General features: G+C 39.5%; 1 protein-coding gene and 1 non-coding gene across 9 annotated transcripts in view; one reads left to right on the top strand and one right to left on the bottom strand.

Moving 5' to 3' along the window:
• The window catches only part of RNF214 (ring finger protein 214), a 51,569-nt gene that overhangs the window by 8,449 nt on the left and 24,647 nt on the right, over nucleotides 1-18,473 (bottom strand). For all 8 annotated transcript variants that reach the window (XM_086339388.1, XM_086339389.1, XM_086339386.1 and 5 more), the window contains 8 exons: nucleotides 3,355-3,451; nucleotides 3,069-3,157; nucleotides 2,376-2,466; nucleotides 2,075-2,173; nucleotides 1,511-1,887; nucleotides 1,244-1,376; nucleotides 792-896; nucleotides 418-513 (listed from right to left, as the gene is read on the bottom strand). In XM_086339388.1, coding sequence (XP_086195514.1) covers nucleotides 418-513; nucleotides 792-896; nucleotides 1,244-1,376; nucleotides 1,511-1,887; nucleotides 2,075-2,173; nucleotides 2,376-2,466; nucleotides 3,069-3,157; nucleotides 3,355-3,451 — 1,087 coding nt within the window. The remainder of the gene's footprint in view (nucleotides 1-417; nucleotides 514-791; nucleotides 897-1,243; nucleotides 1,377-1,510; nucleotides 1,888-2,074; nucleotides 2,174-2,375; nucleotides 2,467-3,068; nucleotides 3,158-3,354; nucleotides 3,452-18,473) is intronic.
• On the top strand, nucleotides 16,031-16,168 carry LOC147357512 (small nucleolar RNA SNORA8). Its single transcript, XR_015142519.1, has one exon. It is a non-coding gene; the product is annotated as a small nucleolar RNA SNORA8 (small nucleolar RNA).

Genomic DNA, 18,473 nt, shown 5'->3' with positions numbered 1-18,473 from the left:
GGCGAAGATAATCTGTAACAGGTGAGTCGTCAAACTATTTTATTAATGGAGTTACATATTTCATATTCAAGTTCCCTATCCCATTCCTGTCACCTAAGCAAAATCTCTTGGGAATGGTACATCTGAAACAATGACTAGATACATACATCTTTTTGTCAATTTTCCAAGACAGTGACTCTCAGTGTTCTAGTAAGAACTGTTTATCCAGTCCAATCCCCTACAGGGAATGGGGTAAGGAAGCTGGGAGAGCCTAGCTGCCAGTATTCTGAATTCTGCTCATGTTTTAAGCCACGATTTACTGAAAACCTTATGTTTAGATATTAATGATGGCATCAACACTGTAAAAAATTCAAGAAAATTAAGATGATCACAGTTGTCAAAAGGAAGAGCGGAAAGAGGAAGGGCTGCAGCACCCACCTCCTTGTGTAGCACGTGGGTACATGCCATCGGATGCAGCTCGCTGGGCTGGACGAGTTTCTGGCACATTAGACACAGTTTACAGGTGGCTGGAGCCTGCACAGCAGAGGAGGGACCGTCAAAAGAGGGAGGAACCTCTGGGTCTCCTGGCCTTTTATGCCCATGATTCTATCTACAATTTCCACGTAGCAAAGAGATTTTACACCACAGAAAGAAAAGTTCAAATACAGAGTACTTGCATTTTCCCACCCTGGGCTACCAACAACCCAGCTGAGGAGATAATGGTTTCTTCCTGCACGCCACCTATAAATCCACTCCCTCCTCGCCACCCCCAGCTTCTCCAACATCCCAGTTTTCAAAGAAAAGAGTCTTACATGTGAAGACCTCCCAGGATATGAAACTTGGGCAGAAGGCAAGAACATTGGGGTACTGATTTGGGCGAGTGGAGCAGGGTACAGGGCCCGGATCCGACCAAGTGGCTGTGGGCAGAAACGTTGTCAGAGTGAGGCAGGAATGTCTGCGTAACAGGGCGTTACCAAAAGGAAATCATTCATTTCTCAGCCCGGTGAAGGAAGAAAGCAGGCCAGACACCCCTGGCTGCAATGCTGCTTCTCACCCCAAATTTTTCTGAAATCTGCCTCTTGCTTCAACATCTCAACAGGTCTGCTGCTGCTGCTAAGTCGCTTCAGTTGTGTCCGACTCTGTGCGACCCCATAGACGGCAGCTCACCGGGCTCCCCCGCCCCTGGGATTCTCCAGGCAAGAACACCGGAGTGGGTTGCCATTTCCTTCACAGGTCGGAGATCCCACCAAATAGCTTTTCTTACCTGAGTACTTGCCGCCACCCGCTCATGCTCTGCCAGTCGCGCGGCTACCAGCTGGATCAGCTCCTCCATGGTCAGACCTGCCATGGTCGTACGTGCTGTCTTGATTTGCTGAAGAATGTTGGTCATCTGAGCCCTAAGAAAGAGAGATATTGAGGGGGAGAAATTTTGTGCTACCTTCATGGGGAATATCTATGAAACCTCTCCTATTTTAACCCATAAATATTTCTCTGGAAAACACTTTTTAAATTAATCCTTAAAAACACTTACTTATTGCATTGTGGGAACCGAGTCAGCAACTTCTCCAGAATCTTCTCCAGTTTGTCTACTGGTTGGGGCCGGGGAGTTTCAGTAGAAGCCTTAACACCACCCAAGCCTGGGGGAGGCGGGATGGAGGCAGCAGGGGGCACGTGCGGACCATGGGGGCCGACAAGGGAACCCAAGCTGGGGCTATTTCTCCCATGGGAGCCAGGAAGGGGTGGGGAAGGCTGGTTGGGCTGGGAAAGGGCAGGGTTCAGGATTGGGAAAGACAAGGACCGGGGATCTGCACTGGGCATAACCATGGGCATCGTGACCTGCCCAATGGAGAAGGGCATCCGAGGAGCCAGAGAGGGACTGGGCTGAAACACCTGAAGCATGAAGTCTGTCTGCAGAAGGGAAGAGGTGGAAGATGAGAGGGAGAGAAAGAAAACAGAAGTTTAGGCAACTGAAATCAGTAAGCAACTCTTTCTTGTACCAAATAAGGACATCCAATACCTTTATAAAAACAAAGGAAAGATTCTAGGCTCTGCCACCAACATGAAAAAGTAGACTCGCCAGAGCCAGCGTGCTTACCTCTGATGGGGGTGGAGGCAGGGTTGGGGTAGGGATCTGAGGAAGGCTGCTCAGCTTGGCTCCATTCCTCACGAGCTGAATATGATTATTAAATTGGTCCTAGGAAACAGAGAAGAGCAAGCGTTATCCTTTACTGCTGAGCAGAGTGAGGCTCTCTATAAAGAGACCAGCATCCTGTATCAGGAAGACAAGAGGAGTGGTAGAACAGGCCCTAGGGCAATGCAAGTGGTCCTGCCCTGTGGCCAGGAGTGTGCAAGCACAGATGAACTCCAGCTCAACAATCACCCATCACTACACTTACCCGAACATTCTTTTTCATTATCCGAACTCCATTCAGTCTTGTCTCCCACTCCTGTTTGGAACGAACTGTCTCTAGTGTTGGGGGAGTTGACCTTTCAAGAAACCAACAGTGATTTACAGAATTAGAGAGAGTCCCACTCCTAATTCTCTCAGATAGCAGAAGAATAGCTAGAGAGAATAGCAGAAGAACGGCCTGCAGAGAAGAGGTTGGAGCAGATACAGGAGAAGGCCATGGTCCTAAGTTGACTGCTTCACTTTAACTCCAGCATCATGGAAGCCAAGTACTGGAGAAAGAGGACCCACCACAGAGAGAGGGCTCTCATCTGGCTGAAAATGCCACAGGGGTCTCCAGACTTCATGGCAGAAAGAGGATAAATGACTGTATAAGAAACATATCTCCAAAGACATTTGTTACGCTTGAAAGAGTAAGAGATACTGTTTATCCAATTCAAAATAATAAAAGAAAAAGGACAAAACTATAAAACTGTAGAAAGAGAAGAGCCAGAGAGTGTGGAAGTTTAGAAAATGGAAAGAGAAATCACTGAACAAAATACTGTCACACAAAGATGATTTGCCGTGAAGACAGAACACGTGCCAGACTAGCCGGCCGAGGGTTTCAAAGCCCTAAAAAGAAATGCCCCCCAAAACACAAAACTGCAGGGCCATTAAAACCCTAGAAACAGAAGGTACTTACTTGAGGTAAGTAAGGTGTAGCTCTGCCTCTTTTTCTGCTTCTTCTAGTTTCAATACCAGCAACTCTTTCCGACTCTCTAATGATAAGATCTAAGGAAATCACACACACACACACACACACACGCTTTATTAATTTTACACACACAAAGCTACCCCTAGATAGTTAAAACAATGTTTAATGGCTCTATGGTAGCATATTTATATGGCTTGGTATATGACCCCATACTAAAAGTATGTACCACCTGGAAGCCCCAAATCCAGACCTTCAACACAGTGGCTCTTCTCACCTCTGCCTTCCAGGCCCGTTCTGTCTCTTCCATAATGTTCCGATTTATTTCACCATCTTGATTCTTGAGTCTATCCAGTTCCATTTCCCACACTTCTCTGTAAGATAAGAAACAAATGGAGATGTGAACATTTCTACTTTCAAATGTAAAGTGTTCATACAATTTCAGACCACTTTAAACATTATTTGTATTTATCTATAGTTAACACTTAAGACTGATAAAGTCAACTTGTATAATAGATACAACTAGGAGGGCATATTCTTCCTTAACCTATATGTGTTGTCCTCCCCAAATAAACTTCCTGCCAGAGGAAGAATTCTCTAATAGTTAGACAAAGGTTTATAGTTAGATGTATTCTCCTCATATAGCTAATATTCCTCAAGTGAAAAAATATATGAAGAGTTAGAATCCTCTTACCATAAGAATATGTGGAATACGTTGTGGGGTCAATCAAGGATCCATTTAGCCTACTAGATACTCTTTGACAATGGGATAATTGTAGGAAAACATGTCCGCTGCCTTCTGTGAATGACGTTATTCTGAAAGATTATAAGTGTTCATCCAATACCTCTAACTTTCACTAAGTCATTTGTCAACTACGGTTAACACTTACATTAGAAAAAGTCTCTTACTATGTCAGTGGGGGGCATCCCACAAATTCACACACAAAAATCTTTTCCTTTGGGCATGTGGCAACATTATCTCATGGGGATCCAGTAAGACAAAAATACTAGCAACCACAACAAAAATGGTTAAGGAATTCTTTAACAGTCATAGAAAAGGTCAGCCTTATCATGCGTTCACTAGCCTGTAAGATACGTATCTGATTTCATTTCATTAAGAGGTACTAACTGTAACCCATGCTAGGAAAAAAAAAAAATCAGTTGGCCAAAATAGATGGTCAAAAAATTCCTTGGTAGAACAGAAACCAATGAGTATGTTTTAACTCTTTAAATGCTTGGTTTAATTTCTCTCAAGTCCCATGCTGCTGTTATTTTGCATAACCAGTTTAAGGAATCAATGGTTCAAATGAATAAATCCTACCAGATCATACAAGTCTGACTTGCTGCAGGTCCCAAGATGTTTGCATTTTGCATAATTTAAAATTTTAATTTTGGTTTTGGTCATGTAAATAATAGATTATAAAAAGTTAGGAAAATACAAAACAGAGCCTACTGGTTCAAAAAGATAACATGTACCCCAAAGTTCAGAGCAGCACTATTTACAATAGCCAAGACATCGATGCAACCTAAGTGTCCTCCACTGATGGATGGATAAAGAAGATATGGTTTATATATACAAAGGATATTAGTCAGTCATAAAAGAGAATGAAATAATGTTATCTGCAGCAACATGGATGGACCTAGAGGTTATCAAAATAAGTGAAGTAAGTCAGAGAAATGATACCACTTATATGTGGAATCTAAAAAAATGATAAAAATGAACTTATTTACAAAACAGAAACAGACTCACAGAGACAGAAAACAAACTTATGGTTATCAAAGGGGAAGGGGGAGGGGCTGATAAATTAGGAGCCTAAGATTAACAGGTACACACTACTTTATACAAAACAGATAAACAACAAGGTCCTACTATATAGCAAAGGGAACTATATTCAATATCTTATAGTCATCTATAATGGAAAAGAATCTGAAAAGAATATACATACACATATATGTAAAACACATTATAAATCAACTATACTTCAATTAAAAAGCAGAGTCTCACAGACTTCATGAATGAGCTTATAGTTGTCTGGGGGGAAGGGATAGTTAGGGAGTTTGGGATGAACTGTACACACTGCTACACTTAAAACGGATAACCAACAAGAACCCACTGTATAGCACAGGGAACTCTGCTCAATGTTATGTGGTAGCCTGGATGGGAGGGGAGTTTGGGGAAGAATGGATATATGTAGATGTATGGCTGAGTCCCTTTGCTATTCACTTGAAACTATCATAACATTGTTTGTTAATTGGCTATATCCCGATACAAAATAAAAAGTTAAAAAAAGAGAGAGAGAGTGTCTAATACAGATGTCCCAACTCTTCTACTTACTGCTTGAATGACCCTTGATAAGTTAATCTTTCTAAGGCTCAGTTTCTTCATCTGAAAAATGAGTAGAATCTACGTCATAGGACTGATGGGAGAGTTCACTGAGGAAACACACATAAAGAATTTAACAGGGTGCTTAGCACATGGAAACATTCAACAGATTGCTCTACAACTGCAACTGCTCTATTCACAAAAAATCACTATTATATGTCTTTCTAGTCTTTTAAAATAAATATTTGTGTGTGTGTGTGTGTGTGTATATATATATATATATATATGTTGTTCTTGTTTAGTCACTAAGTCATGTCTGACTCTTGCAACCCCATGGACTGTAGCCTGTCAGACTCCTCCTCTGCCCCTGGGATTTCCCAGGCATGAATACCTGAGTGGGTTGCCATTTACTTCTCCAGAGGATCTTCCCGATTCAGGGACAGAATCTACCTGCATTGGCAGGTGGATTCTTTACTGCTAAGCCACCAGGGAAGCTCATATATATAGATATGTAACATATAATTCCATTATATACTTTTTCAAACAAAACCTGTGATTCTATGTTATTTTCATTCTATTTTTCCATATCATTAAAATATTCTTCAAAAATGTGATTTTAAAATATCTATTATACATATATCTCATTTATTTAGGTATTCTCTCATTTTTTAATTTCACAATTATAAATATTATAACGAGCATCTGTACATGTGTACTAACATAGGTTGATGATAAAAGTAAAGTATTTAGATTTGAGAGGGAGTTTCTTATAGCAGTTAAGAGCATAGCTCACAGCTCAAACCCAGACCTTATTACTATCTATACAACCTCTGGCAAGCTACTTAATATTTCTGTGTCTTATTTTCCTTGAGTAAAATGGAGATAATAAAATCATCTACCTTCCACATAGGGCTATTATGCAGATTAAATGAGTTAATACATGTAAAACAGAACAGTTTCTGACATATCAGATCAGATCAAATCAGTCGCTCAGTCGTGTCTGACTCTTTGCGACCCCATGAATCGCAGCACGCCAGGCCTCCCTGTCCATCATCAATTCCCAGAGTTCACTCAGACTCACGTCCATTGAGTCAGTGATGCCATCCAGCCATCTCATCCTCTGTCATCCCCTTCTCCTCCTGCCCCCAATCCCTCCCAGCATCAGAGTCTTTTCCAATGAGTCAACTCTTTGCATGAGGTGGCCAAAGTACTGGAGTTTCAGCTTTAGCATCATTCCTTCCAAAGAAATCCCAGGGCTGATCTCCTTCAGAATGGACTGGTTGGATCTCCTTGCAGTCCAAGGGACTCTCAAGAGTCTTCTCCAACACCACAGTTCAAAAGCATCAATTCTTCGGTGCTCAGCCTTCTTCACAGTCCAACTCTCACATCCATACATGATCACAGGAAAAACCATAGCCTTGACTAGATGAACCTTTGTTGGCAAAGTAATGTCTCTGCTTTTGAACACGCTATCTAGGTTGGTCATAACTTTCCTTCCAAGGAGTAAGCGTCTTTTAATTTCATGGCTGCAGTCACCATCTGCAGTGATTTTGGAGCCCAGAAAAATAAAGTCTGACACTGTTTCCACTGTTTCCCCATCTATTTCCCATGAAGTGATGGGACCGGATGCCATGATCTTCATTTTCTGAATGTTGACCTTTAAGCCAACTTTTTCACTCTCCACTTTCACTTTCATCAAGAGGCTTTTGAGTTCCTCTTTGCTTTCTGCCATAAGGGTGGTGTCATCTGCATATCTGAGGTTATTGATATTTCTCCCGGCAATCTTACATATAGTAAGAACTTAATAAATGTTAGTTATCATTTGGATGTTAGAGCATCTTCCTTCAGAGAAACTAAAATATATGAATACATAGTTCCCACCACAAGTGAAGAGAAGCACATGCTAAGTGTCTTGTAAAGTAACATAGAGACAGAACTAAAAATTAAGATCTTGGGTCCTCAGCCCAAATACCCTCCTTTCAGAATATATTATACTCCAAACAAGGCAAAAGCAAACAAAACAAATACTGGTGGATGAGGTTAATACAGACAGGAGTTGGTTGTCCTGAATTTGAGGTAGGTTATGAAGTCCTTTTCTCTGAACTGAAGCTATTGAGTTGGCCAAGAAGTTCATTCAAGTTTTTCCATACAATCGTACAGAAAAACCTAAACAAACTTGCTGGCCAATCCACTAATACAAACCAATATAGAATGTATGAGTCAGACAAAAACAGAAAAAAAACTTTACCCTGAGATGTAAAGCAAACTTGTTTATGAGACTAGAATCCTTACGTGATTTAATTTAACTCAACATCTGCTAAGCAGCCTACAAAGTGCTGCTGCTGCTGCTGCTGCTAAATCACTCAGTCATGTCCGACTCTGTGCGACCCCATAGACGGCAGCCCACCAGGCTCCCCCGTCTCTGGGATTCTCCAGGCAAGAACACTGGAGTGGGTTGCCATTTCCTTCTCCAATACATGAAAGTGAAAAGTGAAAGTGAAGTCGCTCAGTGGTGTCTGACTCTTAGCGACCCCATGGACTGCAGCCCACCAGGCTCCTCCATCCATGGGATTTTTCCAGGCAAGAGTACTAGAGTGGGGTGCCATCTCCTTCTCCAACAAAGTGCTAGGAAAGCGAAAAGAAAGTGTGAGTCACTCAGTTATGTCTGACTCTGAGACCCCATGAATTTCTGCTAAAAGCTGGGGATAAAAGGATGCCTAGTTCCTGCCCTCAAGCAGCTCACAATTCAGTAATTATCCAAGTGAACAAAAGGAACAGGAAATTCTGGACAGATCAAATAGCATGTGCAAAGGCCAAAGAGAACGAGAGCACCAAGCTGAGGAAAGAGTCCAGGTGGGCAAGGAGTATATAAGTAGTCCAGGCTGGGATACAGATGAGAGTGTCCCTGGCATAGAGATGGCAGTATGAGCCCTAAGTAAGGAAGAAATAACCTGGAACAGCAGTTTGAAAACCACAGTTCACAGTCCCCAAAACCCTTTGAGGGCCTGATCTATGGAGCAAAATTAATTTCATGATAACACTAAATTTATTTGCTTTTTTCACTTTCATGCTTTCATGAGTCTACAGTGGAGTTTTCCTGATGCTACACAGCATGTAATGATATCATCACTCTAGCGGCTAGTGGAGTATATGTTTCTGTAGTCTAATGTTTTCTAGCATTTTCTAAGGTAGTAGGCTTAGGATATAATTCAAGTTTCTTTCCTCCTTAGTACTTCTGTTTGGGCTCTTATAATTATCTTCAGTTATACTTGCTGTAATCTCATTATTATCCAATAAATCATTACTGTAAAATTTTAAAGTTCTCCACACATCAGGCAGAAACAAGTACTTTTTGTTATTTTGCTTTGCAATAATACTTTTTAAATTTGGGGAAAACTCTTCTTAATTTTTCAGTTCAGTTCAGTTGCTTCGTTGTGTCCGACTCTTTGCAACCCAAGGACTGCAGCATGTCAGGCTTCCCTCTCCATCACCAGCTCCAGGAGCCTGCTCAAACTCATATCCAACGAGTCGGTGATGCCATCCAACCATCTCATCCTCTGTCATGCCCTTCACCTCTTGCCTTCAATCTTTCCCAGCATCAGGGTCTTTTCGAATGACCCAGTTCTTCACATCAGATGGCCAAAATATTGGAGCTTCAGCATCAGTCCTCCCAATGAATATTTAGGACTGATTTCCTTTAGGATGGACTGGTTGGATCTCCTTGCAGTCCAAGGGACTCTCAAGAGTCTTCTCCAACACCATAGTTCAAAAGCATCAATTCTTCGGTGCTCAGCTTTCTTTATGGTCCAACTCTCACATCCATACGTGACTACTGGAAAAACCATAGCTTTGACTATACAGACCTTTATTGGTAAAGTAATGTCTCTGCTTTTTAATCTGCTGTCTAGGTTTGTCATAGGTTTTTTCCAAGAAGCAAGCATCTTTTAATTTCATGGCTGCAGTCACCATCTGCAGTGATTTTGGAGCCCCCCAAAATAAAGTCTGTCACTGTTTCCATCGTTTCTCCATATATTTACCATGAAATAATGGGACCGGATGCCATGATCTTAGCTTTTTGATTGTTGAGTTTTAAGCCAGCTTTTTCACTCTCCTCTTAACTTTCATCAAGAGGCTCTTTAGTTCCTCTTTGCTTTCTGCCATAAGTGAGTGAAAGTGGCTCAGTCGTGTCCGACTCCATGGACTGTATAGTCCATGGAATTCTCCAGGCCAGAATACTGGAGTGGGTGGCCTTTACCTTTTCCGGGGGATCTTCCCAACCCAGGGATCGAACCCAGGTCTCCCACATTGCAGGCGTATTCTTTACCAGCTGAGCCCAAGGGAAGCCCAAGAATTCTGGAGTGGGTAGCCTATCCCTTCTCCAGTGGATATCTTGACCCAGGAATTGAATCAGGGTCTCCTCCATTGCAGGCGGATTATTTACCAACTGAGCTGTCAGGGAAGCTCTTCTGTCATAAGGGTGGCAGAAATATTTAAATTATATCTAATGTGTATTATTTTAGAATTTATTTTTTCTAAAATAAAAGAAAATTTATTTGTAATTTTTCATTTATTTTTAAGAATAAATCATTGACTCCAGAATTCCCTGGCAATCCAGTGATTAGAATTCTGCACTTTGACTGCTGAGGGCATAGCTTCAATCCCTGGTTGGGGAACTAAAATTCTGCAAGCTGCCTGGTACAGCCAAAAAATTAAAATAGAAAAAAAAAAAATCATGGACTCAAAACAGGGAGATTAGAAACCTTACTTTCTCAACCCACATCTGCAATACATACATTTAAAGATTGCCAAAATAAATGTAACTGGCCTAGAGTCTCTGACTCATGGAAAGGAAGAATCTACTCCAAAAAAAACTGGGCAAAATTATATATAAGAAACCACAGTATGATAAGAGCCATTTTTCTTTCTCTTGACTTTATAGATGTTAACAATTTAGCTAACTGTATCTTAAGCAACAGAACATTTTCTAATTATATTATGCCAGTTAAGTTACAGTGACATTTTGAGATCAATCATTCGGAATTTAAAGTAGTTGAATATTTTAAATGCAGATGTAATGAATCTTTACAATTCTTAAAGATTGTTAACCCCTTTCAATCTAGAAATGAGAAAGTCATTGAACTATCTTAGGGTAAGTGACTGAACCTCCTTACCTGGAGAAGCACAACTTGGTACAGCTGACATTGCTACATGCCTGCTGAATGAAGTCAGTAAAATAAATCATGGTAGTGCCCCTCTTTTAATGATATACTTTTAATTCACCAAATTAAAGATTCTGCTGTAAATCTGAGGACTTGATTACTATCTCATCTGCAGAACTAGAATTTTACTTTACAAATAGATGAATCCATAGACAAGATTAGACCTGCCATTTTCTTTATATTCATCTAGCACTGGCACCAGTTAATCACTGACAGTGATGTCGTGTATGAATTCTTAGTAACAAACACAAGTGATGCTGACATAATCCAAGATGAATATAACTGTTTTGAATCTCATGGTTTATCTTAGAACAACTGTGCAGACACTTACTTTGCACTTACTAGTATGAAAATTACAGTGGATACAAACATTGGCACCATATACAAATGAAGTCAGTGGCATCAAATTACACTACTAGTCATTGTATTCTTTGCTGCCACACAGGCAGTTGGGAGACGGGCAGTTTTACTTCAGGATGCCTTGACAAAGCCATCAAAAGTAATAATTTTATTAAATCTCAACCTTAAACACATATATTTTTAATATTCTGTTTATGAAATGCTACATGCCGAAATACTACAGTTGTCTTGAGGAAAAGCACATGTGAGCCTGTTTGAGTCGAACCAGCCTCTTTTTTCATGTAAAATCATTTTTACTTCAAAGAACAGCTGACATGCTCTTGAAAATGAAAAACACTTGTTATTTCAAAGGAAACAACTGACAGTGTTTGTTGCCAACAATAACATTTGAGCTTTCAGAAAAAATTTAAAATTTTTGGAAAGTCTACATGGGCCACTGGGAGCTTGAAGGCTTCCATTACTTACTCTGATGAGATGAAAAGTGACATAAACAAATGTGATTCTTTAAATATTGTGTATTAAAATGTATTAATACTTGGAAGAGCTGCATAACTTTGAACCAGTATTTTCCAAACTATCAATGTAGTTTTCACCAATTCAACTGTAGGACCTACCTGGAACCCCAGAGTTGGTATAAAGATTATTTTCAGCTGAAGACATTTCAGGTTCAACAGATGCAGAAAAAAGCTTCCTCAGAGCTTTCTCTAGCTAACAGCAGCAACTTCTGGGAAATAACGCTGTCATAAATTCCTCTTCAAGGCAGATCTACTCCCAGAAGAAAGAATGCAAATAAAATCTACCCAAATCCCTTCTCTGGAGGGAATTTCATGGCCCTGAAGGAGATGGAAAAACCATTCATACCTATATATATATTATCACAAATTTAGAACTACCGCTTGTTCTCCTGAAAACTCATTTATCTTTCCCCAAATCCAAAACCTGTCCTTTCTCCCCACTTTTAAGAAGTCTTTTGTTTTCCCATAAGCCCCAGAATCTAATCATTCCTTTGAGCTAGTGATCCCTGAGTTCTCCCACTGTATGCATGCTGCATGTATAAACTGGGTTTTTTCCTCCTGTTACTCTGTCTTTTGTCAGTTTAATTCACAGTCCTTAGAAACTGAAACTACTAGGGTAGAAGGATAAGGTTTTCCTCCCCAAATCAAAATAGTTAAAGATCCATTCAAAGTGCAAGTAAAGACAGTGAATTTTAATGTAACAGTACAAAATCACTGATGTGCTTTCAGATTCCACAATGCAACGCAACTGTAAGAAACTATCAGCTGTCGAGCTGTGGAGCACTATCAAAGGAGAATAGCCACAATTATCTAAAAAGGCTATTGGGACTTTCCTGATGGTCCACTGGTTAGGTCTCTGCACTCTGGTCCAGCTTTGATTCTGGTCGGGGAACTAGATCCCACATACCACAACTGAAAAAAAAAAAGACCCTGCATGCATCAGCTAAAAAGAAAAATGCCACACGCTGCAGTGAAGACCCCATGTGCTCTCTAGTGCAAACAAATAAACAAATACAAACAAACATTAAAAAGACTATTACAACAGCCCTTGCTTTTCCAACTGCACACCTGTGTATCACCAGACTTTCTTCCTATACTTTAACCAAAACAACATATTGCAATAGAGAAGTAGATAGGATTAAACAGGCTTACAAAAATATAAACAATGTCATTCTTCTAACTAAATTGATATTTGCTTTTTGGATTAGGCATAGATTTCTTGGAACACAAAACACAGGAACCACAAAAGAAAAAAAAAAGGTAACCTGGACTTCATCAAAATTTAAACTTTTGGAAATAAAAGGAATCCAAATTGGAAAGGAAAGAGGTAAAACTGTCCCTGTCGGCTGATAACATGACACTATACACAGAAAAGGCTTCCCTGGTGGCTCAGATTGTAAAGCATCTGCCTGCAATGCAGGAGACCTGGGTTCGCTCCCTGGGTTGTGAAGACCCCTGGAGAAGGAAATGGCACCCCACTCCAGTACCCTTGCCTGGAAAATCCCATGGACAGAGGAGCCTGGTAGGCTACAGTCCATGGGGTCACAAAGAGTCAGACACAACTGAGCGACTTCACTCACTCACTCATACAGAGAAAATCCTAAGGACATCACCAAAAAACTTCTAGAGCTCATCAATGAACTTGGTAAAGTTGCAGGATATAAAATTAATATATAGAAATCTGTTGTGTTTCTATACACTAACAAGGAACTATCAGAAAGAGAAATTAAGGAAACAATCCCATTTATTACCATTAAATCAAAAAGCTAAAATACCTAGGAATAGGCCTACCTGCGGAGGGTAAAGACCTGTACTCTGAAAACGATAAGACACTGATGAAAGAAACTGAAGACAACACAGATGGAAAGATATACCGTGTTCTCGGACTGGAAGAATCAGTATTGTTAAAAATGACCATGATATCCAAGGCAATCTATAGATTCAATGTAATCTCTATCAAAATACCTAAAGGCATTTTTCACAGAACTAAGACAAAAATTTTTAAATTTGTATCGAAACTCAAAAGACATCAAATAGCCAAAACAATCTTGAGAAAGAAGGTTAGAGCTGGAGGAATCACACTACCTGACCTCAGATTATATTGCAAAGCTACAGTAATTAAAATATTAAGGCACTGGCACAAAAACAGACACACAGATCAATGGAATAGGATAGAGAGCCCAGAAATAAACTCAGGCACCTGTGGCCAATTAACCAAACAAGAAGGCAAGAACATACAGTGAAGAAGACAGTCTCTTCAATAAGGGGTGCTGGGAAAACTGGAGAGCTACACGTAAAAGAATGAAATAAGAACTTTCTCTAACACCATACACACAAAATCAACTCAAAATGCATTAGAGACCTAAATGTAAGACTGGATACTATAAAACTCCTGCAGGAAAACACAGGCAGAATACTGTATGACATAAATTGTAGCAATATTTCTCTGGATCCATCTACTAAGGAAATAAAAGTAGAAATAAACAAATGGGACCTAATTAAATTTAAAAGCTTCTGCACAGCAAAGGAAAGCACCAACAAAATGAAAAGATAATCTACTGAATGAAGAAAATATCTGCAAATGATATAATTGATAAAGGATTAATATATCCAACACACATAAACAGCTCATACAACTCAACATCAAAACAAACATTAAAAGATGGTCAAAAGAAAAGACAATTTTCCTAAAAGAAAATGCATATGGCCAACAGGCCCAGGGAAAGATGTTCAACACTGTTAATCATAAGAGAAATACAAATCAAAACTACAGTGAGATATTACTTTACACCTGTGAGAATGGCTATCATCGAAAAGAACACAAATAATGGGGTGTGGAGAGAAGGGGACTCTCATACACCGTCGGTGGGAATGTAAATTAGTGCAGCCACTGTGGAAAACAGTATAGAAATTTCTCAAAAAACTAAAAACACAACTATCATATGGTCCAACAATTCCACGTCTGTGAATATAACCAGAAAAAATAAAAAAAGAAACAAAACCAGAAAACCCCACAAATTCAAAAAGATACGTGCACCTCAATGTTCAAGGCAGCATTATTTAAACTGCCAAGACATGGGAGCAACCCAAGTGTCCACTGACAGATGAATAGATAGAGAAGATGTGGTATATATATACAATGAATACATTCAGCCATAAAGAAGAAAGAAATGTTGCCATTTGAAGCAACATGTCTGGACCTGGAGGGCACTATGCTAAGTAAAATAAGTCAGGCAGAGGCAAATACTGTACAATATGTGGATTCTAAAAAATACAACAAACTAATGAATATAACAAAGTTAGAAGACTCACAGATATAGGAACAAACCAGCGGTTACCAGTGGTGGGTGGCAATACAAGGGTGGGGAAGTAGAGGCACAACTACCGAGTGTAAGGTAAGCTGGGAGGATGTATAAACAACACAAGGAATACAGACAAATATTTTGTAGTAAGTGTAAACAAAGGAAAATTATATAAAAGTAATTATTTTTTAAATTAAATGTTTGCATTTCAAAAGATACTGTTACAAAATGCAAAGAAAGGCAAGTTATATACTGGGAGAAAATATTTGTAAAACACAGATAAAAGGACTTGTACTAAGAATTCTCAATAAGAAAACATGTCTTTTGGGTTTTTTTTTAGAAAACATGTTTTTAAATGGGTAAAATGTTCAAACACTTCTCCAAAAAAGAACAACAAATGGCAGATGAAGACATGAAAAGATGTTCACATCAACAGTCATTAGGAAAAGGCAAAATAAAACCACAACAAGATACTATTAAACACTTACCAGAATGGCTAAAACTAAAAAGACTGATAACACCAAGTACTGGTGAGGATATGGAGTAACCAAAACACTATGCATTGCTGGTGGGCATGCAAAACAGCAAAGCAACATTGGAAAACCATTTACCAGTTTCTTATAAAGTCAAGCCAACACATGGTCCAGCAATCCCACTCCTATTTACTCAAGAGAAAACATGCTCACATAAAGACTTGCACTTGAGTATTCAGAGCAGCTTTTTTTTGGCCACACTATATGGCATGCAGGCTCTTAGCTCCCCAACCAGAGATCAAACTTGTGCCTCCTGCAGTGGAAGCATGGAGTCTTAATCACTGGGCCGCCAGTTTTATTTATAATAGACAAAAAATGGATATAACCTGAATGTCCAAATAAATAAATAAACTTAGTATATAACCTCAGTATATCAGTAAATACTATTCATTAATAAAAAGGAATTAAACTACTGATACATGCAACAACATGTATAAATTACAAAAGATTTTATCCCCAATAAGGGACAGAAAAGGCTATATATTCTGAGTCTATTTACATGAAGTTCTAGAAAAGGCAAACTACACTGAGAGAAAGCAGACCAGTGACTGCCAGTGCCTCAGGGTAGTGGGGGCAACTGATTTCCAAGAGATATGAAAGAACTTTCTGGAGTGATGAAAATGTTATACCATGACTGTGGTGGTAGTTATATGACAGTATACATTCTTCAAAACACATCATTTAAAACTGGTGAATTTTACTGCACTGCATGGTATCTGTATTCAGCAGTTTATTCTTGCTGGGTGTTTAAAACACAGTGCTAATATAAATTTAGTACCCGGCATCATTGTTTTTCTTGGCTTTGTGCATGTTAGGCCGGTATTTTTACTGACACAGTATCCCTGAAGTTTCTCATACTGTAAATCTGACATAATCTTCAATAGGAACTAATACTTCTCTTTCTCTTGGGTCTCTAAAATTCAGAACCAGGCAGATCCATCTCCTCTGACCCTAAACATGGTCCTAATGTAATTGCTTGAGAAAACTGAATTCCAAAGATTACTGTTGGGGAATTGTTTTTAAGATTTTTTTCTATGAGGATCATTTTTAAAGTCTTTATTGAATTTGTTACAATACTGCTTCTGTTTATATTTTTTGCTTGTTTTGGCTGAGAGGTATTTGGGATCTTAGCTCACCAACCAGGGATCGAACTCGTACCTGCTGCAATGGAAAGTGAAGTCTTAACCACTGGACCATCAGGGAAGTCCCCAGTGGGGTATTTTTGAAGTATGTTCATATTTCATTGGAGATCAAAGAAATCCAGTTAAAAAAACTGTGGTAAGACTGCTTGACATGATAACTGTGGATTAAGCAGAATTCTTTCTGAAAGGACAACCTTGAAGATTATGATCCAAACACTGGAGGAACTAAGGTGACTGGCAGTGGATGGAATCAGAATATGTGAAATTTCTTAAAAACTTACTGACTTACATAATTTTGCCTATGTTACACATAAAGAAAACCCTTTACACTTTGTAGGAAAAAAAGGGTTACTTTTATATAAACTATACCTCCTTAAAACTGTATTTAAAACAAAAATTAACAGCCTCCACCCTCAAGGCCACTGTCCTAAATCTGCTCCACTTCCTTTATTCATCTCTGCCATCTCAGCCACCTCACTGTCACTACTCTTCTTCTCCCTCTAACAATCAACAAATCTCACCAATCCTACCTCAGAATACCCTTCCTTTCTCTTTTTCTTCCACTGAGATCAGGCCCTCATTTAATCTTTTCAAAACTCTGTCTTCCTGACATAAATTTATCTTCACTTTAGCACATCTAACTTAATGAAGCCACAACTGTCCCTCTAAAAATTAAATCTGTAGAGCTTCCACTTCCAGTAAGGGTAGTTGTTGTTTTGTTGTTCAGTTGCTAAGTTGTGTCCAATTCTTTGTGACCTCATGGACTGCAGCACGCCAGGCTTCCCTGTCCTTTACTATCTCCTGGAGTTTGCTCAAACTCATGTCCATTGAGTTGGTGATGCCACCCAACCATCTTATCCTCTGTTGTCCCTTTTCTTCTTGCCCTCAATCTTTCCCAACATCAGGGTGGCCCAAGTGATCTTTCTTCACATCAGGTGGCCCAAGTATTGGAACTTCAGCTTCAGCATCAGTCCTTCCAACCCAGTATTCAGGGCTGATTTCCTTTAGGATTGACTGGTGTGATCTCCTTGCTGTCCAAGGCACTTTCAAGAGTCTTTTCCACACCACGGTTCAAAAGCATCAATTCTTCAGCCCTCAGCCTTCTTTATGGTACAGTTCCCACATCTGTACACGACTACTGGAAAAACCACAGCTTTGACTAGACAGACCTTTTTCGGCAGTGATGTGTCTGCTTCATAATATGCTATCTAGGTTTGTCATAGCTTTTCTTCCAAGTAGCAAGTGTCTTTTAATTTCCTGGCTGCAGTTACCATCCGCAGAGATTTTGGAGCCCAAGAAAATAAAATCTGTCACAGTTTTTACTTTTTTCCCATCTATTTGCCATGAAGTGATGGGACCAGATGCCATGATCTTAGCTTTTTGAATGCTGAGTTTTAAGCCAGCTTTTTCACTCTCCTCTTTCACCCTTATCAAGAGGTTCTTTCATTCCTCTTTACTTTCTGCCATTAGAGTGGTATTATCTGCATATCTGAGATTGTTGATACTTCTCCCGGCAATCTTGATTCCAGCTTGGGATTCATTCAGCCTGTCAGAGTTGCTCCTAATATTAGGCCAACGATTTCTGCAGATAAAAAACTATAAGTTCTATACAAAATGTAAAAAAGCACCTATCTAAAGATACTAAAGAACAAACAAAAACCAGAAGACCTGACAACTGGAAGAAGTGAACATCATTATTGTTTTCTGGTTTTTATGGCTAATCACCATTCATCTAAGGACAAACCACAGATAGCTCTGTGATGACAACTAAAACTGAGATAGAAATTTTGAAGCCTTACTAGTTCAAGAACAAAAAGGATAAAACTGGGAGCTACCATAACAGCTGGAAAGTGAAGGAGAAATCCCCAAAAGATAAAAGCCATGGCCAGGGAGGCCCCAATTCTGCATATAAATCGATTTGATCTCTGGATGACCCCTGAACCAGCCATGCACAGAGGGGACTCCAAGGAGCCCATCTACAGATACACGAACTGAACAGAAA

The sequence above is a fragment of the Bos grunniens genome, chromosome 15 (genome assembly GCF_055505025.1).
Source record: "Bos grunniens cultivar Pamir isolate PY7600 chromosome 15, Bosgru_T2T1.0, whole genome shotgun sequence".
NCBI lineage: Eukaryota > Metazoa > Chordata > Mammalia > Artiodactyla > Bovidae > Bos > Bos grunniens.
Note: the sequence above shows the minus strand (reverse complement) of the source record. Positions and strands in the feature narration are given on the sequence as shown.